At 43.9% G+C, this 27,901-nt stretch overlaps 2 protein-coding genes across 4 annotated transcripts in view; one reads left to right on the top strand and one right to left on the bottom strand.

The window, feature by feature from the left end:
- Nucleotides 1-603: 603 nt before the first annotated feature.
- On the top strand, nucleotides 604-11,902 carry GDE1 (glycerophosphodiester phosphodiesterase 1). The gene is made up of 6 exons (XM_075566058.1): nucleotides 604-1,131; nucleotides 3,143-3,318; nucleotides 4,940-5,045; nucleotides 5,590-5,682; nucleotides 7,428-7,639; nucleotides 9,543-11,902. The coding sequence occupies exons 1-6, from the start codon at nucleotides 751-753 to the stop codon at nucleotides 9,688-9,690; spliced, it is 1,116 nt and encodes a 371-aa protein (XP_075422173.1). The 5' UTR covers nucleotides 604-750; the 3' UTR covers nucleotides 9,691-11,902.
- The window catches only part of TMC5 (transmembrane channel like 5), a 55,168-nt gene continuing 39,012 nt past the window's right edge, over nucleotides 11,746-27,901 (bottom strand). For 2 of the 3 annotated variants that reach the window (XM_075566054.1, XM_075566053.1), the window contains exons 9-22: nucleotides 27,493-27,644; nucleotides 26,439-26,583; nucleotides 25,268-25,429; nucleotides 24,648-24,805; nucleotides 23,370-23,448; nucleotides 22,339-22,436; nucleotides 22,144-22,239; nucleotides 20,154-20,229; nucleotides 19,816-19,949; nucleotides 18,808-18,981; nucleotides 17,913-17,991; nucleotides 17,040-17,138; nucleotides 13,170-13,212; nucleotides 11,746-12,464 (exon numbers count right to left, since the gene is read on the bottom strand). In XM_075566054.1, coding sequence (XP_075422169.1) covers nucleotides 12,094-12,464; nucleotides 13,170-13,212; nucleotides 17,040-17,138; nucleotides 17,913-17,991; nucleotides 18,808-18,981; nucleotides 19,816-19,949; nucleotides 20,154-20,229; nucleotides 22,144-22,239; nucleotides 22,339-22,436; nucleotides 23,370-23,448; nucleotides 24,648-24,805; nucleotides 25,268-25,429; nucleotides 26,439-26,583; nucleotides 27,493-27,644 — 1,866 coding nt within the window. In that variant the 3' untranslated portion in view covers nucleotides 11,746-12,093. The remainder of the gene's footprint in view (nucleotides 12,465-13,169; nucleotides 13,213-17,039; nucleotides 17,139-17,912; nucleotides 17,992-18,807; nucleotides 18,982-19,815; nucleotides 19,950-20,153; nucleotides 20,230-22,143; nucleotides 22,240-22,338; nucleotides 22,437-23,369; nucleotides 23,449-24,647; nucleotides 24,806-25,267; nucleotides 25,430-26,438; nucleotides 26,584-27,492; nucleotides 27,645-27,901) is intronic. The other variant, XM_075566055.1, reaches the window with a different exon arrangement.

Below are 27,901 nucleotides of genomic sequence, written 5' to 3' on the forward strand. Positions count from 1 at the left end.
GGGGCGAGGCACCGAGAGCAGGCAGGGGTGCGCACGGGGAAACGTTTGCGCACCCCTGTTCTAATACATTAAAAATGTCAGAGCTGTTTAAAAAAAAATTGCTCCAAGTATTTTCTCATAGTACAGAACTGATTTATTTAAAAACAAAAAAACAAACGTAGGATATTGCTTGGTCTGGAGCTTTAAAGCTTAGGCAGACTGACCATCCCAAATTAGTGAGATATGACAGGTATCCTGTTGGGAGTGAATATTTCTCATTGGAAATCAGTCACCTTCAATTCCAGCTTAAGGACCACCCCCCCCCCCAGTCCTGCTTGGGGAACAGGACACCACCCCTCAGTCCTGCTTGGGGAACAGGACACCACCCCCCCAGTCCTGCTTGGGGAACAGGACACCCCCCCCCCCAGTCCTGCTTGGGGAACAGGACACCACCCCCAGTCCTGCTTGGGGACCAGGAGACCAACCCCCGAGTCCTGCTTGGGGACCAGGAGACCAACCCCCGAGTCCTGCTTGGGGACCAGGAGACCAACCCCCGAGTCCTGCTTGGGGACCAGGAGACCAACCCCCGAGTCCTGCTTGGGGACCAGGAGACCAACCCCCGAGTCCTGCTTGGGGACCAGGAGACCAACCCCCGAGTCCTGCTTGGGGACCAGGAGACCAACCCCCGAGTCCTGCTTGGGGACCAAGAGACCACCCCCCGAGTCCTGCTTGGGGACCAAGAGACCACCCCCAAGCCCAGTGAGGCGCACCATGTTAAATACTGATGTCAGCCATTGTGCAGTGACAGGGCCGGTGTGTCACTACGTGTCCCCGCCCTCCCCTGCCTCCCGGAAACGCTGTGCAGGGGGAGGCCTGAGAGGGGCCCAGTGGGCCGGCGCCATGCTGTGGGGTGAGAGCCTGCTCGGCTCCTTCACCTCCCTGTTCCTATTCCTGCTGCTGCTCACCCGCAGCCCCCTGCTCGTCTCCTCCCTGATCTGCGGGATCTTCATCCTCCTCCTCCTCTTCAGGTTTGAGCCCATCCCGGAGCCCCGGGCCCTGCAGGTGCTCAAACCCCGGGGCAAGGTGTCTGCCATCGCCCACAGAGGAGGGGGGCACGACGCCCCCGAGAACACCCTGGCGGCCATCAGGACGGTGCGCACCCTTATCATAAATAATTACAGCACATAGAGCTACATTTTATGTATATATGCCATACAATATATATATATATATACACACACACACTTCTATTATATTACTTCTAAATATATATATATATCGTCGTATATATATATATATATATATATATATATATATATATATATATATATATATATACACACACACTTCTATTATATTACTTTATATATATATATATATATATATATATATATATATATATATACACACACACACACTTCTATTATATTACTTCTATATATATATATATCGTGTGTATATATATATATATATATATATATATATATACACGCACACACTTCTATATATTACTGTATGCTCATTTGCAACCCCGCCTTTCACCATTATCACACAGTGCTTCCACTGCAGCAAGGGATTCTGGGAAATGACATGCAAATGAGCACACAGTGCCACCTTTTGCTTCAAACCATATAACATGGTCCCCTATAAGCTTAAGCTTGCTGCATTTCACAGCTTTGAGCACAGCCTGGGTTAAGATGCATGTTATATGGTTTTGAAGCAAAAGGTGACACTGTGCTCATTTGCATGTCATTTCCCAGAATCCCTTACTGCAGTGTAAGTGCTGGGTGATAATGGTGAAAGGCGGGGTTGTAGACCTGTCTAAGACATGCAAATGAGCACACAGTAATATTTCCATTTGCTATATGCTTTACTGTGGAGGGCTTTTGTCACTTTTCTTTACCCACCATAACATAACTATATACGGGCGTCCGTATGAACCCCTTTATTGCCAGAGAGGGCTGCCATTACATAATTCTGGCAGCGAAGGGGTTAACAAGTAAAGTTTTCCCCACAAACCTCACATTAGTGATTATATGAGGAGCCAAAGTTAAAACAAGTTATTATATTTTCATTAAATATGAACTATTCCAGGTCTTAGCGGAGGTTTCTTGGTATTTAGTTCCTCCTTTTCTCCCTGGTAAAAGTTCCCTCTTCCCATTGCATGGGAAGTTGCTAACAGTCGTGTGGGATTTTGATACAAATGAGTGATTGATTCTGTGTAAAGGTTCTGCAGGGTAAATGCCTCCTCTGTACGGGGTGACAACTCGGTGAGATTGATCTATTTTGAGTGAGTCTTATTACAAAGCAGTCGCTCTCAAATCCATCTTCAGGGGAGCCCTTACAATTCAACGTAGCTAATCTCTGAGCAGCCACAATGTGCTATGTGCTGTAGAACCCTCATGGGTGGCCTGTATGGTGACTTACAGCTGCAAACCTCTTAATAATGATGTCCCTTCATATCTTGGACCCTGACCGGTATGTAATATGCAGGCAGTATAAGTCACTGCATCACCACTCATTGAACGCAGATTTAATCCATGTGTTCTACATGGTCCAGAGCTCCCACATCTTGCGTATTTAGGTCTATTGCTCTCGATGATTGTGACGTGTCTACCCATCCTCAACATTAGGCACTTGTTCTGCGTGCATAGGGGATGTGAATATACAAGATACACTGAGGAGAGGCAGGAGAATTGTACAAAGAACAATGTTGGTTTACATGTTTGGTATCATTGACCAGATCTGATGCCAGATACCGGGCCATATTTACTAAGCAATCTTCTGTCATTGGACACTTTGTAAATGCTGGAAGACTCCTTGTCGCCCATTGAAGTCAATAGGCTGTATCGCAAGTTTGGCCAACTCCAGTCCTCAAGGGCCACCACCAGGTCAAGTATTGAGAATTTCCCTGCTTCAGCACAGGTCGCTCAATCAGTAGGTCAGTCATTGACTTAGCCACCAGTGCTGAAGAAGGGATATCCTTAAAACCTGACCTGTTGGTGGCCCTTGAGGACTGGAGTTGGCCACTCCCGCTGCAAAGATTGTTCCAGCTCCGGAAACTGTCCTATGGTGGAAGAGTTCTTGTTTAAGATGGGCCACAGTTATGGGCTGTAGTTACTTCCTAGAACTTCTTTAACCCGCTGACAATCTCTTGTCACAGGCAGCGGATAATGGGGCAACTGGTGTGGAACTGGACCTAGAGTTCACCTCAGACGGGATCCCGATTCTCATGCACGATGATACAGTGGAGAGGACAACAGATGGGTTCGGCCACTTGAGTAGCCACGCTTTCTCTGAAATCCGGAAGCTCAACCCGGCGGCCAAGCATCGGCTGCGGTGAGTGGGCCAAAACTATCACCAGGATGGAGACACAACTTCTAAAAACTGTGCAATTAGACTTTGCAACACTTAAATGGTTAACATCCCTACCTAAAATCTGCCCTGGTACACGTTAGAGGCACCCCAAGGCAACGGATTTTTTTTGTGAATTACATTTTTTTTAGTGTTTTCAAGCAGCGGGTATCCACAGCTGAACCCCGTTAATTTAAATTTTCCTGGGGGGAACCCCTAATTAAGGGCACACAGGTGATACAAAATGTATAACGTTTTTATTTGTATTTATATTGTTTTATTGACTGTATTTTTTTAATTTTTTTTGTATCACGGTTTATATAACAAGTATGGATTAAAAGCAGCAATAATCCATCAGAATATATTACTGTAACTCCTATAATGTTAGTATCTTGCCCCCTCCGTCCATCCAGTTCTTTAAAAAGCACAAACCTAATTTCTAGTGTTAAAAGAACATGAAGCGCAAATACTTCTGTTCCGTTCATAAAATCAATAATCCCCATAGGCTTTTCATCCAGAACGGCCCTTTGGCAGATCTAGAATAAGGCCCTAAATCTCAGGGGCCTGTGATTGAGAGGAGAATCTAGCCAAAGATGAAACAGCTGACTATTTACCCAAAGTGTCAGTAGAGTTCAGTTTTAATAAGGAACTAAGGTTGTGGGATAAAAGGAAGTATACGTACGATATAAGTATGGGTATAGATACTTTAAGCTTTGAAGATGGGGTGGTACGGGAAATTCTGTTACCTCCGTCACGGTACCGAAGAAAATAAGATTGGTAATTCAATAAATTAATCCATTGAAAAGATATCGCAACAACTGCCGCACAGGGATTCTGTGTTACCCGAGCATGAAAGGCGCGTGCTGCGCAAATACTATTTATCTGGTGTGCAAAATATGCTTTCACAATTTTGGTATGTGCAAAGTGACAGAGAAAATGTGGTAATAATGGAGGCTACATAATCAATTAAGATTTGCAGTCTCGTTTGAAGCTGCGGAAGGATTACAGGCTTTGATCTGAGGTCCTTAGGGGGGGGGGGGTCCGCCTCTCCGTTCCAAGGGTACTGCACCCTACGCTGGGGGGGGGGGGCTTTCTCGTGTGAAGCTTCAGAGGTCTGGAGCTCGCTCCTACCAAAGCTTGGGTGTATATATCTACCTTACCACTGTTTGAGGCTCGGTGTAAGACTTGCCTCTCTTCCTCCTGGCTTTCCCCTGTCTAACCAAACAGTTGCTTATCATTTTAATTTGTTTAACTGTAAAGTATTGCGAGTCGTGTTTTTTACTCCAAAAATACATGATGATGATGAAATTTGCAACCATTTTTAGTTGTAAGTAAATGTTCCTTTTTGATTAAATACACATCGGATTTATAGCACCCTTTTTTGTTCAGCTCCAGCTGTTCTTTGCTTTTTATTCTCGCTGTGTTGCTTTCCTCTTCTCGCTGTGTTTTCTTCATGCTGACATGACAAAGTACTTGTGAATGAATGAAGGATAAAATGTAGCCCGCAGTGCAGCTTTTACCAGTTCAATGCTGAACCATTAGGCTAAACAGAAAAGCATGGGGTGACCTCTTCAACCCAACTGTGTTATTTCACCTTTTTTTGCAGGCATAGATTTCCAGGGGAAAAGATCCCAACTCTGAAGGAGGCCGTTAGAGAATGTATGAGTCTTAATCTGACTATATACTTTGATGTTAAAGGACATGCCACTCAGGTACTGTGGAATGACCCGATTTGTCGTTCTTTGCTTTTATATCACGGTGTATTCCACATGGGGGAGGGCTGTGGGGCTAGCGACGGACGAACCTTTCACATGAGGTCGCGAACCACGCAGAATCGACCCTATTTAAGTTACAAAAAGGATCAGTATCTGAGTCTATTGCAAGGCTGGGCAACTCCAGTCCTCGAGGGCCACCAACGGGTCAGGTTTTCAAGATTTCCCTGCTTCAGCACAGCTAGCTCGGTCATTGACTGCGCCACCTGTGCTGAAGCAGGGATATCATTAAAACCTGACCTGTTGTTGCCCTTGAGGACTGGAGTTGGCCTCCCCTGTTCTATACTGTAGTGGGGGGTGGGGGTTTTCTCCACGTTGTCTGTAGTTCAACATTTCCTGCTTTTTTTTTTCTTGGTGTATTTTTCCCTTGAAATGACACACATGAAACACAAAAAAATAATAACTTTGACAAACTCAATTTATTTCTTGAAACCACTTTTGCAGAATGTTTATTTCTAATTCAATCTATTTTTTTTTTTTTTAGGCTGCCCAAGCCCTCCGAAACATGTACATGGAATTCCCCCGTCTGTACAACAACAGTATTGTGTGTTCGTTTCAGCCAAGTGTTATTTACAGAGTAAGTGGCCATTGTTTTAGTTATTATCTAGATTCCGTGACTAGTGTATGGAACCCCCTCATAGGAGGCGCTCTTGCTTATTTATTGCAGCCTGGCTGCTCAATGGAGTGAGGCCGAGGCCCCGCTGCCTCATGCAGACGGAGCACTGAGAGGCAATTGACCGCTACCTGCGGTCTGTAGGGAGCGGGGGGTGGCGTGGTTTGAGCGCAGGGTCCGTTCCCCCCGTCCGTCCATCCGTTTCTACACACACACTTCCCCCCGCCTCCCTCCCGTAGCTCCTTCCCTGCTCCCCTCCTTACCTCCTCATTGGCTCACTCGCGCACCACGTGACGCGTCAACGCTTCAGAACACCACCTTCTGGTAGCACTGGCCGGCTGACGCGTCAGAGCACGTAGTGAGCCACGGAGGGAGGAGGCAGCGGGGAGCAACAGATTGCAGGTAAGGGGCTGGTGGCGCACGCGTCGCCAACTGCAGCGGGTCCTACTTGCCCAGGTTGAGATGTTTAAGGATCAAATATGCTTAGAGGAGCAATCCCTCCTAGGATCAAAGTCACTAATTCCAGTGACATGCCTAAGGTATCTAAGGTAATTGATACCTTGTTTTACCCAAATCTGAGACCTAAAATTATTATTTTTTAAATAAAAAAATTTTACGTTTAGACTTGGGAGGGGGTTTGATGTCCTCTGGCTCCTCACTTTGTGTGATCAGCGGGCGCTTGTACAGCCGGAGTCTCCCCTCCCCACCTCCCCTTATCTGTATTGTATCTCTGATAAGGACAAGAGGGGATAAGGGGAAAGGGAATACTTGATTGAGAAACACTCCCCCATTCAGACACCCCTTTAGAAATTCAACTGGGCGACACTGTGGGTTTGTACCTTTAAAATGTGTCAGTCTCATGGCCTTGGGCATGGCAGGAAAAAGGCAAATTTAGGAAGTTAGAAGTTAACACACAGCTGCATTATTAAAAAGAAAAAAATTATTAAGAGCGGCTAAACCTGGAGTGGCCAACTCCAGTCAAGGGCCACCAACAGGTCAGCTTTTCAGGATATCCCTGCTTCAGCAGAGGTGGCTTTCACAATGGCTGGAGCCACTGATTGAGCCACCTGTGCTGAAGCAGGGATATTCTGAAAACAGCGCAGAATTTCAAGATCCGCCGCCCCTAGCCACTTACATGTGGCGGCCGACTCCTTGCTGCCACCTTGCTTCTCCAGAATCGTGTCGCGCTGCCATGGTGACGCATCATCATGACGTCAATGACGCTGCGATTCAGGAGGCGGGAGCCACATGTAAGTGCTTTCCCATGAGGCCCGAAAGACCTGAGAGCGTGGCAAATGTAAATGAGGGCGGACATTTTTGCCGCCCTAGGCCCGGGCCTAATAAGAAATCCGCCACTGCCTGAACCTGACCCGTTGGTGGCCATTGAGACTAGAGTTGGCCACCCCTTGGCTAAACTCACACACCAACTAAACTAGGTTATCCTGGCAAATAACTAAACTAGGTTATCCTGGCAAATAAATGACACTTTCTCCAGCCACTTGAAACACATATTATGCACATATTAGATGTGTTAAATGTGTCCTATGGTGATAGGATTTTGCTTCCTTAATATTATTAGTGTGTGTAAACATGTCATTGCAGATGCTTATCAAATGCTAACAAAGAATGCTTAGCTGTAACAACATTTAGCTACACTTCAGCATTATTTAATGAGCGTGTCCCAATAACTGGATAACGTTGCCTTCCAGATGAGGCTGGCAGACAGAAATGTAATCACTGCGCTGACACACAGACCTTGGAGCCTTAGTTACTTTGGAGATGGTAAGCCCCGTTACCACAGCATGTGGAAGCATTACTTCCAGCTCTTGATGGACGTGCTGCTGGACTGGAGCTTACACAATATACTGTGGAATCTATGTGGTATCTCCGCCTTCCTGATTCAGAAGAATTATATCTCGCAGTAAGTTCATTTTCACAAAACTCTTTCAGCCTTCCTCAAGGGCAACCGTGATCTTTGGAGCAAGGGATTGTTCGGATAGATTTAGATTTCTCTACAAATAGCATGGTGTATATATGCCTTAGAAGACATTGTTTTATTTTAAACACCCTTATTGGTGTATTAGCCCTGAAATGTAGAACTATACCGTATATGGGGTGGCTAAACTTCGTCTTCAGGAGTCACCAACAGGACAGGTTTTGAAGGATATCCCTGCTTCAACACAGGTGGCGCAGTCATTTTGATTGAGCCACCAGTGCTGAAGCAGCGCTATCCTTAAAACCTGGCCTGTGAGTGGCTTTTGAGGACTGGCGTTGGCCACTCCTGTGCTAAAATCATAGCACAATTTTCTCTCCTTTAAAACAGCAATCTGCACTGATTTTTGCTATTTTATTTTACTTGAAGCTCTCCCCAGAGCCCAGTGCAGCCTAAGGCCTCGGTCCCGCTGCGCTCGTTGGCGCGGGCGGCGGGTCGCGAGTTCCACACCAGCAGGGGAATCCTCGCGAGCCGGTCCCGGTCCCCACTGGCTGCACAGAGCACTACACGCTGTAGCGCGTCAGCCGCTGGAGACACCAGAGAATGGTGTTTTCTAGCTTTGACGCGTGACGTGTGTGGCTGTGAGCCAATGGGGAGGGGAGGCTGCGGGAGGAGGAGAGGCTTCGGGGAGCGGGGAGGAGTGTGGAGTGAAAGCAGGTGAGTGCCTTTCTCTGTGTGTGTGTCTGAGTGCGTGCCTGTCTGTGTGTGTATGTGTCTGAGTGCGTGAGTGCCTGTCTGTGTGTGTGTGTGCCCGAGTGCCTGCCTCTGTCTGTGTGTGTGTGTGTGTATGAGTGCGTGAGTGCCTGCCTGTGTGTGCGCGCGTGTGTGTGTGTATGAGTGCGTGAGTGCCTGCCTGTGTGTGTGTGCGCGTGTATGAATGAGTGCCTGCGTGTGTGTGTTTAAACTTACCTTCCAGCTCCAGCCCGAGTCCGTGGAGGGAGGGGGGGGGGAGAGTAGCGGGTCCCTCCGCTCAAGCCACGCCCCCCCTCCCTGTCAAACCTCCCACCTCCCGCCCACCTCCCGATCAAACCTCCCACCTCCCGCCCACCTCCCGATCAAACCTCCCACCTCCCGCCCACCTCCAGCTCCGGCTCCCGCTCCCTACAGACCGCAGATCGCGGTCTGTGTATCTCAGCGCACCGCCTGTCAGCAGCGCAGGTGCGCTGACTCTGGGAGCGGGGCCTTAGCCTAAAGGTTACCATAGGAACCTCAGAAGCTAGACATGACTAAAATCATGGGGGGGAAAGCAAAACATGCTCAGGGGCACGATGTTAATATTATATGTGTTAAACTCACATAGGCTGCTGGGAGGTGAATGCTACTTTAAGGTAACTAGAATTTGGAATACAAAGTGACTTGGAGAACATTGAGACTTCAAAAGGCTGTACAATGTGCCACGCATTGCAGAGACCAGTACAGGTTTAAATGGACACAGATATTGGAATCCCTTCTCCAAATAGCCAAGACTTTTGGTACATTTTGCAATGTGATTTGGATGTAGGGTGTGTGAAAATGTGTGGTTGTTTTGTTTATTTATATTGTTTTATGATGCCTGAGGTCTCATTACAGGAAGCGCAGAATAAAAAGGGTCCCTAGAGTGATTTGATCTGTTGGTGCCGGGCTGGTCAACACCGGTCCTCAAGGGCCACCAACATGTCAGGTTTTAAGGATATCCTTGCTTCAGCACAGGTGGCTCAAAGACTGAGCCACCTGTGCTGAAGCAGGGATATCCCTCATACCTGGCTTGTTGGTGGCCCTTGAGGACTGGCGTTGGCCACCCCTGTGTTCGTGAATCGTTGAGTTTTCACTGTATGCTTCTTTAATCTCCCAGAGAGTACGTGAAGCAGTGGAATTCCCGAGGGGTTGAAGTTGTGGGTTGGACAGTCAACAGTGCCTCCGAGAAGCTTTACTACGAAAACGTGCTTTTTAGCAGCTATATCACGGACAGCCTGGTGGAAGACTGTGACCCACACTACTGACCTGCCCAGCTGAAAGCCCTCTTCATTGGATAATCGCGTATAATGGGAGTGCACAAGTAAAAGCAGATGTTGGGTGATGTACACTGGTGCAGTGTGGGTTCTTTTAGGCATGTTGCACTCTATTTCTAACCTCCTGGTGTTTGTAGGTTGCGGCATCACTTATCTTGTCTGCTTCCCCCCGACGTGGACCTCTGATCAATATGTAGTGAAGCAGCCTTCCCTGTGTTGGAGAAAATTTGGAGGCCCTCCATTTGAATGAAGATGAACTCTTCTCATGCATGGGGAAGAGGCTTCACGTGCTATTATATAGGGGCCTTTAAGGAAAATATAAGCATTGCGAATGAATGCCGAGGTGGGTGCTAAGTTGTGCCTCAGTGATTCTTACCTGTTCTCAGCAAATTACACCCGGTTGTCTCATAAATTAGCCTTTTTAATACTTGAATTGATAATTAAAGGGAAATCGTTCAGGGGGAATCATTTTGAAACTGCTGTGGTCTCATTTAAGACACAGCTCCTTCTCCTGACCTTTGGATGGATCTGTGCGGCTTCAGGGCCAGTTTCCTTTGCCTGCTGGGTACTAATTAAAGCATAAACCCCCTATTTGCTATGATCCTTGCACTGGATACCGCTAAATCCTCAATGCTACCTGTGTGTGAAATAGCAGCAGTTTCAACATGTCTCCTCCTGTCTCTCAGGCTCATATACCTCCTTTATATTGATTGTTTATTCATTCATTGTGTGTTTTAACAAAATGAAGACATTAACGTGCTATTGAACACACATGGCAGGGTTAACTGGTCATTAAAGACCAGGGTCCCCATCAATGCAGGAAGAGAGCGCAGTGGTACTGGTGCTCTACATAAACGCTAATCAACGTTGGCGCTCTTTTATCGGCCACCATTAATACAGGAAAACAGGATGTATGTCGTTCCTTGTGGATTCCCAGAACAATCCGTGAAGCTCCGTAAGAGAGCGAGGACCTCTGCACGTGTCAGAGATGCAGGGGGACAGGGAAATCGGGTTCTTCCATTAGTTCCATCCTTCTATTCTGTAAGCATAGTCCCTGAGGTGTTTGGAAATCATTCCTAATCTATTGCCTTCTAAAATGCTCACTGTAGGGATGCTTTTCTTATTTCATGGTGGTCCATTGGGAGGGCACGTGAATATTATCTGAATAGTATGAATAGTTACAGTGATAAACATGAAGTATTTCACCATGGTATGCCTGCTTTTGGAAAGTGTTTCAGTGAGTCACAGCGAGGAGTTGGGTGAGAAGCTTTACTTCTGAAAGGACGAATTCCAACATTTAAAAAATAAAAAAATAAATCTCTGTTCCAAGCAGATGAAGCTCCTTCTCTCGGAAGTGTTTATTTATATTGTAGTAAGTTCATTTTCATGAGGAGTTTACCCTACAGAACTTCAGATGTACAGATGCAGCCACGAGTATCCAATGGCTTGCCTGGGAAAATACTGTGGCTATCTCCCAGTGATACTGCAACATTTCTGGGAGATTCTGCAGGCAGACTAATGGCCCATCGGATTAACACAGCGGGAGTTCTTGAAGTCCCAATCAGTTTGAATGGGACTGCAGGGACCCGGACCCCCTGCTGTGTTAATCCAATGGGCCATTAGTCTGGCTGCAGAAATCTCACAGAAATAGCCACAGTATTTTCCCAGGCAAGCCATCAGATACTCGTGGCTGCATCTGTATACAGTACATTGATTTTCAATGTGGCCTGTAAGTGCTCCATCTTGTGTCCATAAGAAGGTACTGCTGTGAGCCAGACAGCATACTGTATGTGTTTGCCTTAACGGCTTCTACATCCTCTTGCTCCTGTGACAATGTATTGTTGATGCCAATGTGTTTAACTATCAGAAAGTATATAGGGTTACTCATGCTGTTTCACTGCTTAGCACCTTTGATACAAGAGAACCTGCAACACAGGCCCCTCTGGCATAAAGACAGGTTAATAACCCCAGTGTAACACACTGCACACCAAGAGGAAAACAGATTTGAAAAGTAAAAGGCGGTCATTAAATTAGGGAGGTCAAATGTTTGGAAACACTTGCTTTAATAAATATCATTATAGTGATGATGGGGAAGTTTTACCGCATACATGTCAAGCATTCATACAAATGAGAAATTATCTGTATGCAACGTATGTAATGTTACATTAAATAATGTTTACAGACTTAAAGCATTCCAAATCAATGTTGACTGTGTCCTTTTACTTCAACGGCACAATTATCATCATTCTAAAAATCATATTTGTGCTGCATACTTCAGTAGATTTGCTTCTAATCATAAAAGATATTGCCTGGTTGAGTTCATGCTTATCATTCGGGGTCAGCTTGCAGTCGGGCCAACCTTGCAAGGGCCAAACCACTTGAGCCATCTCCATTCTAATGGAGTGGCCCCCTCTCCATTTCAGCTTGTTGCCTTGCTCTCATTGCCATCACCAGGGCATCTGAAGTGGCCACATTATCCCTGTGTTCTCTCTGTGAGTCAGCCTGCTGTCTTGCCATCATTGCCATCGCCAAAGCGTCTTCTGAGCCACCGCTCTGCCTAGTCAGTTCCCACTCCGATTCAGCCTGTTGCCTTGCCATCATTACCATTGCCAGGGCATCTGAGGAGCCCCCATGATCTCTGGGGGAGCTTCTTTTCACTGCTGGGGAATTTCCTTCCAATTCTGCCTGTTGCCTTGCCATCATTGCAAGTGACATGGCATCAGAAACCCCGGCACTCTCACTTCCGGGCACACATGTTTCTGTTTCTGCAAGGGACAAATGACTCGATGTTACAAGTCTGATTGTAAAATGTTTTATGAGTGTTCCTGCCCTTGCAGTGTGATAGATGGCACTCTTAACACCACTGGAATCGGCATCATGAAACAAGAATTTGCTTGTGGATGGGAGATATATTTTTAAATGGAGAGGAAGGGGCCCAACTAACTGCCCATTCGCCGGGATTCATGAAGCTCCGATAAAACGTATCAGAGCTCAATCGCTGTTAACTGGCAATGAGTTCAACAGCAGTTATCTATCGAACTACGATATCCCTTATTGGAGCCACATAATTCTTCTTCCATTATGTCAATTAACACTAAGGCCTACGTTTACTAAATTGCTTATTCTATATCTGCCAAATGGGTGACTTCAATGGTAAATTGTGGCCATAAATGGCCTGATCGGTGCCAAGTTGTAATGCATCATTCAAGTGAATAGCCTGCATAGTGCTTACAGCAGGGGGCTCAACTCCAGTCCCCAAGCCCCCCCTCCCAACAGGTCAGGTTTTCAGGATATCCCAGATTCAGCACAGGTCGCTCAGTCAAAGACTGACAGGACAGGATATCCTGAAAACCTGACCTGTTGGGGGGTGGGGGGAAAGCTGAGGACTGGCGTTGAGCACCCCCTGCCTAAAGGCTTAGCACAATTTAGTGAATATGGCACTAAATCGTAAACAATATGCTGCAACTCACCGGTGGCAAACTGCAACTTTTGCATCCTATTTGTAGACTGAAGCTGGAAAACATAAAAATGTGTTTCATTGCAAACAACACATGAACATGACATCAATACTGTTACATTGTTGTATTTACTCCACTACACAAGGATAAAAATGTATCTCCCCATGGTATCCAATGTCACACTATATAAAGGACAGACTACAGAAACAGCACGAAAGGTAAAAGCAAATAACAGCAGTTTCCCCACAGAAAGCTTAATGTGGGAGGAAAGACACGCCACCCCACATTTGCATCGGATTGCTTGTTGCTGAAACAATACAATGTATTTATTGAGCAATAGTTTCGATTTTTTCCCATCCCCAATAAGTTCATGGTAACAAGTTTGTTTATTACTAAGCCCTCTGAAAAAAAATGAAATAAAACATAAAAAGAAGCTGGCAAGAGAGGCACAGGGTTTGTTTTAAATACCACATTTGCCGTACTGTGCAGAGTTCAATAAAGACAGAATGCATGTTAAAGAGGCAATCCAAGCAGGCCAAGTATTATTTTTTTAAACATAGGATTGAAGCAGGGCGTGTATGGAGCTGAACCCCAGTCATTTTAGCTCCGGGACCACCTACTTCTTGAGATACTTACCTCTAGTGGGGCCCGGTAGCCACTCCTGTTCGCTAGCAGGGATCACATAATGGGCGCTTTTCAAAGCTGCCGTGTCCTGCGGGCCAATAGGAACCCGTGATGTCATCCAGTGTGGCTTCCTATTGGCCCACGTGACGTGGGAGTTTTCAAAAGCAGAGAGATACTGGCGCCCCCTACGTAAATCCTATGTTAAAAAAAAAAAACACTTCAAAAATTTGCCTGCTTGGAGTGCTCCTTTAGGCCGTCATTATAATGGTGACGTGCGACGCCAAAACAAAGTACTGTAATGTTTTCAATTGAGCGCGTACATAGTGCACATTTTAAACAGACCTCTGAATTTGATCTTGACGGCCGCGTCTCGTGAGCGGTTCAGCTAATGAGGGCGAACCGCTCATGGAATGTCATGGGCACGCCTACCTGTCGCCTCCCGATGCCTGCAGTGCAGGTTTCGCGTGTGACGCTGCGCGGTCACACGTGAACATTCACTATAAACGAGGCCTTAAGTAATACCTCGTTTAACTACCATGAATATTCTGTGTAGACCACATCAACTGCAATGCCCTGATCTAAATGCCTACTTACCTCCTCAAAAACACCTAATACGGTTAGTTTGGCACGACCTATCCCTCATAAATCCATGCTGACTATTACTAATTATTTTGGTATCCAAAACATATTCCTGAATATTATCTCTTAATAAACCTTCAAGTAGCTTCCTAACTATTGATGTCAGGCTGGTAGGTCTATAATTTCCTGGTTGTTCTCTAGCTACATTGTTTTTATTAATATAGGCACCACATCTGTTTTACGCCAATCTTGTGTTACTGGGCCTTGTAGAAAAGACGTTCTTGAATATTACATATAACAGCCTGGCTATAGCTGAACTTGGCACCCAAGGGTTCCTAAGAAGCTAACATGACAAGGTGCCTTATTTACCTTCATTTTATGAAGCAGCCTTTGCACTATTTCCTGTTAACTAATTGTTAACTAATCTTGAGATTGTGGCTTCCTCTTGTAATATCTTGCAATTTTCTCCTCCATGGTATTTATAGAGGTAAAGAATGTGTTTAATACCTATGCCTTATCCTTACTGACAGGGTAATGCAGTTGATGTGGTCTAGTTATATTTTGCAAAGGCTTCTGATACAGTGTCACACAAGAGATTAGTGTACATAAAAGAAAGGAAATTGGCATGGGGAAAAATATTAGCACCTGGATTTAAAACTGGTTGAAAGGGACCTATTTAGATTGGAATGGGACATTTGACCGTCCTGCTGCGAGCAAGTCTACGCCAGTGTTTAGCCTCAGAGGGACCCTCCGCCACAGCCGCTTCTATCATAAGGTAAGTTTTAGGGTCGGGGGTTAACTTTAGGGATTTTAGTGGTTAGTGGGTTAAGGTTTTGAGGGTAAGGGAAATAATTAGTGTTAGGGGGTTTTCTGGTAAGGGCTAAGGTTAGGGACTTACCTTGGTGGCAAAGCGGGCGGTGGCTGAGTGTCCCTGCGGTGAGGTCACTGGCAGCTAAACGGCGGCAGTCATTTGGTCGCGGTGAAATGGTCGCGACCAAATGACCTAGACCATATTTAGATTTGGCTAAAATTGTAAGTGGAGTAATGCTTTTTAATGATTGTGAAATAATTGTTTATTAATGACCTTGAGGTTGGCATAGAGAGCAAAGTCTCCATCTTTGCTGATGACAATAAATTATGTAAGGTAGTAAAATGTAAGGCAGGATGGAATTTCGCTGCAGTAGGACTTAAATGAACTGGAAACTTGGGCAGGTAAATGGCAGATAAGGTTTAGCACAGATAAATGCACAGGTTATGTATTTGGGAAACAGGAACAATCATGCTACATGCAAACTAAATGGGACCAAATTAGGTAAATTATTGATGGAGAAGGATTTAGGAGTGCTTGAAGACAGCAGGCTTAGCAATAGTGCTCAATGTCAAGAAGTAGCTGCAAAGGCTAATAGGCTATTATAATGCATAAAACGGGGTCTGGATGGAAGGGAAGATAGCATTATTTTTCCACTGTATAAATATTTAGTAAGACCACACCTTGAATATTGAGTGCAGTTTTGGATACTTTCTAGTTCAATCATTTATTTTTTAGGGAGAGAAAAACACCAAATTAATAAATAGGATGGATGGTCCGACTTATGAGGAAAGGCTAGATGAAGGTCTGAACAAAACTGGCGTCAAACGGGGTATGATAACTATTTACAAATATATTAAAGGAACTTTTGAGGCAATGTTTGATCTATAGAACAGTACAAATGACACAGGGTTATCCTTTAAGGTTGGAGGAAAGAAAAGGTTACCAGCAGTAAAGGAAAGAGTTCTTTGCAGTAAGCGCAGTTCAAATTTGGAATTTATTACTGATGGAGACTGAGATGGCAGATACAATAGATATCTTGAAGAAAAGATTAGATCTGTTTTAAGAAATGAAAGGTATACAGGGATATACCAAATAAGTTAATCACGGGAAGAATGTTGACCCAGGGAGTCATCTGATTACCATTGCTGGAGTCAGGAAGGAATGTATCCCCCCACCCCCCTTTATGAGACATTATTGACTAATGGTTTGCTGGGTTTTTTTGGACGAATATCTCAGACGACTAAAATTACCAAAGGTTGAACTCGATGGACATGTCTTTTTTTCAACCTCGTCAACTACTATACAACTATTTTCCATGTGAATGGTTGACGCATGTGCAGGAGCCTTGAAACATCAATGCACAGCAGAGAAAACACCACATGCCACAAATAGCTTCTTGGCCGTAGCGTTCACACCCATTGGGCTACGTCCATAGAGGGGGGGAGCCGTGCTGAGCCGCGCTGAGTCGTGCGGACGCTCCGCGAGGAGCCCCGTCATCTTCAATGAGGATGTCTTTAGAGGGGGCTCCCGCGAGCGTCCGCAGGCGTGCTGAGGCGCTGGGATTTTCAGCCAACAGCAGAGCCTGTTTCTCAGCGCGCCGTCGGCTGAAAACACCCAATCGGCACAAAGCAGCGTCATGACGTCGATGCCGTGACGTTGACGGCGCTTCGTGGGCTATTGGCGCAGCGATGTCACTGCCCCCCCCCCCCTGATCGTGCACGCTGGCTCGTCTGCCGGTCCATGGAATCGCTCCTGACCGAGCAGGCGAGCCTCAGCGTCAGCGCTGCTAAGCACGGCTCCCGCCTCTATGGACGTAGCCTTAGTAACACACAATGTCCTATATGACAAGTTGTAGGATTTAAACCAACCTTTTCATAGGATTCCTTGTACGGGATACTTACTGGCACTCCGGTCATATTCTGCAATTTACGTAGTTGTTGAAGCAAAAATGCTTTATCTTTTCCTCCCTGCCAATAAATAGCATTTAAATGTGTGAAGCGGTGAATGGACAAGAAATACTCAACATTTCTAGATTTGATCTCTCCTTGTTTGAATGGATCAATATGAGAATTCTTTATAGTTATTGTTGTACAGTAGGTTTTTCCCCCCCCGACGTTACAAGTATATTCTGATGTGCAATACAGATCTGTGAGGCCTGCAAAGGTCACTGAGGTGACTGTGAACTCAGTCCAACTCAGGGAAAGAACTTATAATTGTATGTCCCTGTCTTTCACGGGTCTCCCAAATCTACTTTCTTCACCTCATTGGCACCTGCCATCAAGTGATTCGACTGCAGGTGGGGGTTCTGGGTAATGACATGCAAATGATCAGACTGGTCGTCACTGTTGGCGTCCTATCCATTTTTCGCTTGGACTTCCAAGAGCTTTTTGAGACTTTTACTTTGTGAAATAACGACTGGATCTTTTACAGTGTAATAAGTTGGATTTGGAATGGTATCCACAACACAGCGCATAGAAGAAAAGGTAGCCAAATGCAGTGTGTTTCATGGTTGATTATAATGTAATTATCTGCAGGAACTGTGTGTGTTCCGTGGGCATTTAACTCTGATAGTTATCATGTGGTATTACCCAACTGGTATGTAAATTAGACTATTTGTGTACATAATATCTAATAAACTCAACGACCACAAACCTGTCTCCATTTAACACTTCGTACATTGCAGTAAAGCTGTGAAAGTTCACCTTCATAAACTTCTAAAAAAAAACAAAAGAGATACTTACATTGGCAATCTGTTCCTGTAGAAGTTTGACCAATGTCTTTCGACCTTGTACAATTTGCCAATAAAGATATGAAATAATTCTGGGAAAAAAAAAAAAAACATTTCAATTAGGCCAACCAAGCAGTGATACAGATTTATGCTTCACCGAAAACAAAGAAGCATTCATTCTGGTTCATTTCCTACACACATCTGCATGATTTAACTACCAAAATTACTACACAGATATCAAGATTCTGGGGACGTTTTCACAAAGAATGTAACTTACAGATTGTAATGCCATAAAAGTGCAGTTAAAATAAGAATGTAGATCGGAAACCGATAAAATAGGCATAAGATAGCACCATTTGTTCATATGGAGCATATCTATTTAGCTCATCTCTATTGTATAAAATATATCAAATGTACAAAAATGGTTTTTGTGTATAAGACAAAATCTAGAGCAGAAAAGGGAATGGTTTGGGGACAACTATGCCCATTCACCAGATCAAAACCGTGTTGTAATACTTATAATATAATATCGTGAGATTCTGGTCACCAGGACCGTGTAATGTTACTACAGTTTCATAGTAGTTGAGGTTGAAAAAAGACATATCACACAAGTTCAACCTATGTAAAATTGATACGACAGATACTTTATCCTATATTTGTATTTACAGTATATTGATCCAGAGGAAGGCAAACACAAAACCCCAGTGACACATTATCAAATGATGTTTCATAAGGGGAAGTATAAATTCCTTCCTGACTCCTATGAGGGCAATCAGATTTCTCCCTGGATCAATTTACATTTGAACAAACAGACTGCTGCACTGCTCCGAGATGTTTAAATGTGTCCTGTAGAGTTTCCATAACCTGTGTCATTTTGTTAAACTAGCATGTGGTAAGTGTATACTTACAGGACGATCAGGGTCAGGATGAAGAAGAAAAGAACACTTTCTATTAAGTTGTGATAAATCCACACCAACCACCTTAAGTTTTCATGGAATGTTATTGTATCTATCCAGTTGGAAATGGAACTATATGGAGTTTCCAGGCTTCGAAAGGGGCCGCACAGTTTAGAAGGCTGCCGCCTACGGAAAGGAATACAACATATTTAATGGTATCAGTAGCTGCGCTCAAAGTTCATAGAAATTAGGATTCCATTTAAACGGTTTGGGGCCAGCTTCACAAACAGGTGCTAATCCTTAAGGCACTGTCCTGCCCATTTGTTCAAATAAGCTATAGGGTATTTTATGGCTTAGCACCATTTAGTAGATTTAGGGCCATGTTTACAAGTTGGTGCTATGCGATACGGGACCATCCAGCCCCGGAAGACACCGTACGGCCCATTAAGTGATTGGACTGTTAGGTGTCTGACACCAAAACGTGTATTATGGAGTATCACCTCTTAGTAAATATTTTATTTATTTATAAAATGTTTTACCAGGAAGTAATACATTGAGAGTTTCCTCTCGTTTTCACGTATGTCCTGGACATAGAGTTATGATGACAGATACATGGTTACAAATACATAGTTACATTAAGTGATCAGAGGTTATACATTATATACAAGATATTTCATGCACAGTAAGAGATAATATATGTTATAGGCGTATGTAACAGTTACAGATCAGATTAAAATACGAGACAGCTTTAATTTTGAAAGAACTTAGACTGGTGGCGGCTGTGAGAGTCTCCGGTACGCCCTTAGTCGTTATAGGGGCAAAGTAACATTAGATTAGGTGGTGGTGAATGGGTTAATAAATATCTTAACTTTGCATTTAAACAGAACATTATAAGAGAAAGTTTCCTGCATCAGCAGAGATACTCAGTATGGGATTCCTTAGAGACACGTGTGGCTGCTTCAGACCCTCGGTTTGATTCTACTAGTCAACAGAACATACACAATGTGGCCATTGTCATACCTCCAGACAGTGACTGCGATGACACACAGGACTCCAGCAAAAGAGGGAAAAAACAGAAGTAAAATAAAAATTGTCGTCATCTGAGATGCCCTCCAAGCTCTGCGGGGAGGGATGCAGTTCATCATCAAACTCACCTAGCATCAGATACAAAGCATTTTAGCCGTAAGCAAAGACACACACCTGAGAAGTATGATATGCTTTGCACAAATATTTTCAAATCTCCTAGCATTCATTCATTAACTTTGGTTCATCTATTGTGGCAAAGTAAAAAAAAAAAAAACCTGGTTAAATAACAGGAATTTGATTGTATTTAAAAAAAAAAAAAAAAACAGCCTTACCTTTTTCACATAAAATATTATAAAAAGTTTTATAATCTGAATTATCGGCAGCAGAGGCGAGAAGAAAATTCCAATCCTGCGAGAGAAATATTTCTATGTATTATTTTTCACGTTCAACCTTTCATCGGGCTTAGAAGTTACAGTAAGTAACATTATTGCTTATTAGACAAACAGATGGTATGAAATAAAATCACGTGTGTGTCTATGTATAAAGCGTGCCGTGTAGTGTGTCTGTGCTATTCTGTCCTCTGCTGTCTTGGCATCAAACACTTTCAGTAGTAACCTTGCATGTGGCTCAAATATAAAGTAGCAGTCTGACATAATGAGATAACGTATCACTGGTAGTGAACATATGTTCATATCAAGTTATGATTCATATTAGGGTATGTTACAATCAGTGGGGAATTTTTTTTTAAATGGCGCCCTTAAGCACTTACCTGAAGCCGCCTTCCTGTTTCAGGGCTGCGCCATCCCATTGCCATGGCAACGTGACGCCGTGTGACATCACGTTGCTGGCCCGCGCATGCGCAATCGGCACTTGCCAGTCTGCGCTTGCTGATCACGCGTGCGCACAAGTGGCAAGCGCCGATTGCGCATTCACGGGACGCCAAGCCGGCATGCCGGCTCCAAATTCTGCCGCCTTAGGTCCGGGCCTAATGGGAATTCCGCTACAAGTGAAAACGGCGACTAGTTAACGAAATACTGTTGCGAACCAGTCGCATGTATCAGTGTTATGTTGTCATTTAAATGATCCCCAGAGAGGTTTTGTATCCAGCATCTTTTAGCTTGAACGTACAAACTCCATTAAGTGAATCATACAAAATATGATGTAAGTGCGGCACTTCACTTTGTGTTCTCAAGAGGCCGGGTAGAAATAAAATGATTTGTGGAAAGGTCGCACGAGTATTGCCATGCATTTAAGATACATTAAAACAGACTTCTAATTTATTATAGATACATTTTACAGCATTTATAATGTCTGTACCATAAATATTTACATTCACTTGGCTTAATTGCCAGGGAACTTTATTGAAATGACCTGGCGCAGACAGACAATCTTAGAGCTGCTCCGACACCCTCTGCTGGACAGATTTGGTCCTCGGACTGCAAGGTGTTGAGCCCTGATGATATTATTATTATTATAGCATAGCTACGTGGGACCTTGGGACAATGAGCTTGAATACAATATGCCTTTACTACGAACTCCAGGTGCACTTGACCTTACTTGACTGCACATTTACTCCTACTGTGTCTGTTAACCTCCCAACATAACACTTAGGCCGTGTCCATAGATGGACAGGCCGTGCTGAGGCGTGCGGACGCTCCGCGCTGAGCCCCTGCATCCTCAATGAGGATGCCTTGAGAGGGGGCTCACGCGAGCGTCCGCAGGCGTGCGGAGGAGTTGGAGGTTTCAGCCGAGCGCCAAGCTGTTTTTCAGCGCGCTGTCGGCTGAAACCCTCCAATGAGAGTGGGGCTGCGTCAACGTCACGGCGCCGTGACGTCGGCGCCGTGACGTCGACATCAGTGCGTCGCGGGCGATTGGCCCAGCGACGTCACTGCCCCGCCTCCCTACAGTCTCCCCCCACCTCCGATCGCGGACGCTGGCTCGCCTGTATGGGCATGAAATCGCCCAGCTTCTGCAGGCGAGCCTCAGCGTCCGCTCGCCTCAGCACGGCTCCCCCCCTCTATGGCCCGGCCTTAGATTGTAAGCTCCTTGAGGCAGGACCTCCCTTTGCCTTATGTTGTCATTCACCTCTAGAGCTTATCCCCACAGTTTGTAATTTATTTACCTCGTAGTGTAATTGTATAAAGAGCTGCATACATTGTTGGCACTATATAAATAAAATGATACATACATTGTCTAAAGCAGCCGATTGCACTGCAATCATCCGAAAACTGCCAATAAAGTCGATGCCAGTGTTCAGACGATCGCAGTGTGATCACCCGATTCAGAACCAGGTCCTACAGTATATGTCGTGACTTTACATACCATGCCAAAGTTTGTGCATAGATCAGATCCAGAACGTTCCTCGCGATGTCAAATTCTGGCATTCCAAATTGTTTCAAGCAGCGAGTCCCAATAATTCTTTAAAAAAAAAATGATGATTTGTTTAGTGGAGAATATCAAGATAAAATGAACAGTCATCATATGTGCGTACAAGATTCATCGGGCAAACTAGCTAACCTTCTTACAAACTCTCCAAAGAAGGAACCGATCAATGAAAATATGAAATCGATCACCACCAGCCGATAGATATCTTGTCCGACAAGTGATTCCCAGCACTGTAAAATAGAAATAATGGATCTGTCACTGGATACATTTTCTATTGTTAAAACAATTGTATGAGCTGCACGTGATTAATAATCACACTACTACTTTGACAGCAGAATCTACAGGAAAGTCAATTCTGCAGAGAAGGGGATGGGATAGTGGCACTGGGGCATTGCGAGAGAATACAGGGGAGACTGTCGCCATTTTTAGGGAACCCTGGATTATTGCTGGCTTTCTTCTTCAACAGATACAGCTATACTTGAGCGTCCAAGTAAATGCTCCTTAATGATTGATAATGGCTATTACCCTTTAGTGAGTGAGCTGCCACTATACCGTTGCCATGTATTCACTGCAGGAGCACCCTGACTTATTCCTCAGCACAATCAGAATGTTGCTATGCCCACTTTGTTCTAAACAATACAAAGAACTTACAGGGACACCAACACGGAACTGAACGTTACCGCTTGTTTACAGTTTGACACAGGGTTTGCATGGCCAAGACAAATGCCTACTATTGTCTAAAGCAGGGGTGCGCAAACTTTTTCCCCTGCGCCCCCCTGCCTGCTCTCCCCCACTGCTCCCGGCCCTCACCCCTACCTTGTATAAAGCGTCAAATGACGCTGCAGGGTCATGTGACGGCAAGTCACGCCGCGTTGCCATGGCGACATGGTGTCGAATGACGCCATGGGTCATGTGATGTCACGTGACCCCGCGGCGTCATTCGACACCACGTTGCCATAGCGACGCATTGCCCGGAGCCGTCTGAATCAAGGTAAGTGAGTTACAGAGGCTTTGCGCGGTCCCCCGGCATTTAATTTAGATGCCTTGGGGAAGAGTGCGGGACCTCTGTAACCGCTGCGCCCCGCCAAAAAACAAAAAAAAGACAAAATCTCACTGCACCCCTGGTCTAAAGAACCATCTGCACACTACTAGGGGTAACTTACATCCCACTGAGCTTCAGCAACAACCTGTAGCCAGTAGTAGCAGAGAATGCCAATGATTGAAATCTTCAGAAGTATGTTCCTAGAAAGAGAGATGTTTTGTGTTCATTTATTTTGAGTCAAGCTCTGTTGTGTTATTATCAGCATCCATAATAGGTATAAACCCCAAGAGCATGATAAGGTATTTTCCCTTAATCATGGGAAAGGCCCGGAGGCTTCGGGCATAGTATGAAGCTCTCCAAAGTCCTGTGCAACAGTATGGCACACTACAAAAAAAAGTGTTACTTTTACAAACTTACTCTTCTCATGCTGATCGTATTACTCATCTGAAACTTGAAGGCCCCCTCCCACCCCTCCCCCCAACAAAAAAGCAGTACTTATTGTATACTCAATAACATTGCTACGGTGCTACCTCAGCTTGAAAAGCTATTGCAGGCATCTTATATTGTGAAGGCACTGTTAAAATGTTAAAAACAATGTTACATGGCTGCTCTAACTTTATTAGGAAATAAAAATATCACTTGTGAGCACATTCACGTCTCAGACAGGTCTGCAACTCTGCTTTTCCCCATTATTTCTTAGGCTGTGTCCACGCTGCCGCTGACCGCGCTTGGTGCTTGGCACTGTCAGCACAATCAATTTAAATTTGTCCGGCCACTCTCACGCAACGCTGGGCGCTGGCAGAGACAAATTTTATTGACTTTGAGGCACGCTGCGGGGTCACATGACCTCCTCAGCCAATCAGCGCCAGCCAGTGTTTTGGTCACGCCCCCCTGCTCGCGCTTACAGGAAAAGTTGCCGAACACCTAAACGCTCATGCTTGTAGGGTTGGTGACGTCACCACTCTCAAGCATGAGTGCGGCACGGGGGATGCAGCCTTAGCATACAGTGCTTCCACTACTGCCAAGGGATTGTGGGAAATTCTCAATGTACTGTAACCAGTCTGGGCTGCTAATTAGAACTGCCCCTTTGAAAATGATTACAAGTGCGTTGCCTGCTCAACTGGCAATGGAGTTAATCCACTGCTGGCACTCACCCCACTGGCGGCACTCACCCCACTGGCGGCACTCACCCCACTGCCGTAACTATTTATCTGAGTGCCTGAAATCCGCTTCCTGCCTAAGTTCCTTCAAGACTTTGGCTGTTTCTTACTTTAAACATGTTTGTAACTGTAACTTGTGATGTTGCCACCTTTACTTTGTGCCCAGGACATTCTTGAAAACGAGGAGGTGATTAAATAAAAAATTCAAAGGGGTCCATGAGAAAAGCAGAAGAGGTTACCTTATAATCACGACGTAGATCTCATGCCGGGGGTACTTGAATTTCTCTACAAGTCCAAACAATGCGTAGAACAAAGGCACGACGACGTTGATGAGAGCCACTACCACGGGGACCAGTAAAGTGGCCGCTTGATTCTTAAGTTCATTTGTACCGGTATCCTGTAGAAAACAAACTTGGTAAAGGCGAAAGAGAATAAAGAAACCATAGTAGAACACACAATCCTCCATGAACCCTTTGGGCAGCATTATTCAGTGTCACACATTTTGGAAAGGGATCCGCTTCTGTTCTTCATGTGTTTATTTTTTGTATGTACCGCAGGTTCTTACAGAGCAATACAGACAAAGGTCCCGATTCACTAAGCTCCGAAAAATATACAAAAACTGCCCCAGATTTATCCAAGAGAGGAGTCCCAGAGAAGTCAATGGGATTGTTTTGCATTGATAAATCTGGTGTATTTTTCTCCTGTTGTGGGTCACATTTTGGAGCCGGCAGACTTTGCCACATATATCCCTTTGGTGTTGGTCACACCACTACTAGAGAAAGCTACAGCACAACCAAGACGGTATGAAATACACAGTGGTCGGGTGTTGGGCTAAGAATAATAGTCACAACAACAATACCTTGTAGGATTCCAGGTTAACGCAGAGGTAATAGACACCAGTGCAGCAGGCCGCTGCGGTCCCGGTGGACAAAATCCACGCAGCCACGTGAATAAAAAAGCCACCGATTTTCTGATTTACAGAAAGCCTCAGTCTCTCCTGTTTCCTTTCCGAAAGAGTTTCCTATCACCAAGAACAAAAGAGGAGTGAAATCAGGTGTATTTAAAGTTGCAGACCAAGCAATATCCTACATGTGTTTTTTTTTTTTTAAGAAATCAGTTGTGTACGATCAGAAAATGCGTGCAGCTCCTTTTTTTTTAAACAACTCTTAATTACATTTTTAATGTATTAGAATGTAACAAACATTTTGTTTCTATAGCAACCATTTACAAAGTCACAGATACTGAGTCAATACTCCTCTGCAGCCATTTAGTGAAATGCAGGTGCTGAAGCAGGGATAGCCTTAAAACCAGACCTGTTGGGAGCCCTTGAGGACCGGAGTTGGCCACCCCTAAGCTAATGTGTTAGGCTAGCGAATGCCTCTAAATATTAAGGATACCGTTGTTATGCTTTTTCTTAAACTCCAATTACTTTAAATATACTCATTAGCAGAGAGCACTTCATGGATTGTTAGTAAAACACATTCACTGAAAACAATACTAACCTTTTAAGCAAATTGATGATTTAAAATAATTATTTAGGCAGTAGAAATGTATAAAATGTATATTTGTACAACATTATATTGACATATTATCCTAAAACATATGATACAACTATTATTTTTCACATACACTTAATATCCAATATGTTTATTAACAATTACTGTTAGTTACTGTGTTTATATATTATTTTAATTTGCTTTATTTTAATTTTCTCTATCATTTATGAACATTTCAATCTATTATTTACCAGCAACAATATATTGCTAATAATAATAATTATAATAATAATAATAATAATAATAATAATGTCAGTCCTACGTCCTAACGTTTGACCTCTTTATCACATACTGTATCATATCTCCTTTGTGACAAGAGAATGTGTTGACGTCAGTCCTGTAACCCAAGAACACATGGGCTAGTTGCACGGGAAAGCCAGTTTTCTTGCCAACAGAACAAGCAGGAAATAGTCTAGATGAAGCTACGATTGCAGTCGCTAGGTGCCGGGCAGTCTGCTTTCTATTTTACCTTACCTTTATTTGAGTGTTCAGGCTGTTTTGCTTCAATTTTACAGCTTGTGCGTTGGTTATATTGAAATCCCAACTGCAAAGAAGTTTGGCAGCGTTTCCAGAGTAGGAAGCCGGGTTAATAAAATTCTCATGAAACGACTTTGCCATGCTGTAAAAAATAATAATAAGATACAAAATAAATCAATCAAGATGACAGAGGTTTGACTAATTGTAGAAGAAAGATGAGTGATCGATGCAGCAGCCGCTCTGAATACTGGGACTCACCAGGTAAAACTTAAAATTCAGACTTTATTGAAATGACATTAAAATGTAGACACTCTGTACATAGAAAAATTGAAGAGCCTCCTCCCACGCGTTTCGAGCCTCCTCCCACGCGTTTCGGGCATGAACTGCCCTTTCTCAAGGAGTATCAAGGACAAATTGTACTCTAAACCCTTTCTCTTGTAGAGAGGCCTGGCAATGTATTGGCAGTAAAGGGTTACGGTAGTTGACATGCTGTGCAGTAAAACTTTCTTAAAGGGCAGTCCCAAATTTACTTATTTGTTTCTTGTGAAAAATGAATATTTTTTTTGTATTTTCTTCAGGTCCTACAAAAATGAATTCTCATCAGATGTTTAATATGCTGGCACTTAACTATTTCACTTAATACTTTCCTTTGACCACACTTTACAAATATAGAATAAAAGCATGCAGTGGGATGGACAATTTAACTGTAAGAAAAATAAAGGGAGTTATTCATAAAATTGCAATAGTGCCGATCTGGGAGCAACCACACGGAAACCCCCATTAAATTCATATTGCCATAATCTGCACTGTCACTTTAATGAATAACCACAGAACACCCTTATCACGAAAAAGAGTCACTAAAGATTGTTAAAAAAAAAAAAAAGAAAATCACATTTCTACAGAATTTGGCTGCAAAGAAACATTAAAAAGGTAAAAGAAAATATGTAAAAATACAGTTAAAAAAAAAAAAGGTTTCCAATCAGCTACACCCATAAAATATGTCACGGTCATTAGTTCCTCTCTGGTAACTGTGTATGTGGCGTGACATTACCTGAATAGCAAGATAAGAAAGCAGACTGCTAGGTACAATCCAATGGTAAAGATATACGCCAGCTGCATGTTGTAAGGAGCCAGACTGGCATTTTTCTGGATAGTAGTGTTCGTGTAATATCCATAGTACAAAACGGTATGTTTAAAATAGCCCTGAGAAATTAGAAAAATATTGGTTATTTAAAAAACAAAAAACAAAAAGCAGAATGCTAAATAAGTCTGTGTGATACTGGGCACATTTTAGCAGAGTTGTAATGAGCTAAGAGACGTGTATGGGGAATATATTTCATTGCAGAGCCCTAAAAGTACATGAATGCATTTAAATAAACACAATACAGGTATATGACAATATACATGCAGCCTCATTAAATCAATGTATTGCCGAAATCTTTCATTCATTTCTTAAAGAC

Source organism: Ascaphus truei, chromosome 11 (genome assembly GCF_040206685.1).
Source record: "Ascaphus truei isolate aAscTru1 chromosome 11, aAscTru1.hap1, whole genome shotgun sequence".
Classification (NCBI taxonomy): Eukaryota; Metazoa; Chordata; class Amphibia; order Anura; family Ascaphidae; genus Ascaphus; species Ascaphus truei.

Excerpts from the sequence above, each read along its gene's own strand:
- GDE1 (XM_075566058.1), top strand. The coding sequence starts at position 751 with ATGTTAAATACTGATGTCAGCCATTGTGCAGTGACAGGGCCGGTGTGT. Across the intron at positions 3,319-4,939 it reads GCGGCCAAGCATCGGCTGCG|GCATAGATTTCCAGGGGAAA; the intron begins GTGAGTGGGCCA and ends CTTTTTTTGCAG. Across the intron at positions 7,640-9,542 it reads CAGAAGAATTATATCTCGCA|AGAGTACGTGAAGCAGTGGA; the intron begins GTAAGTTCATTT and ends TTAATCTCCCAG.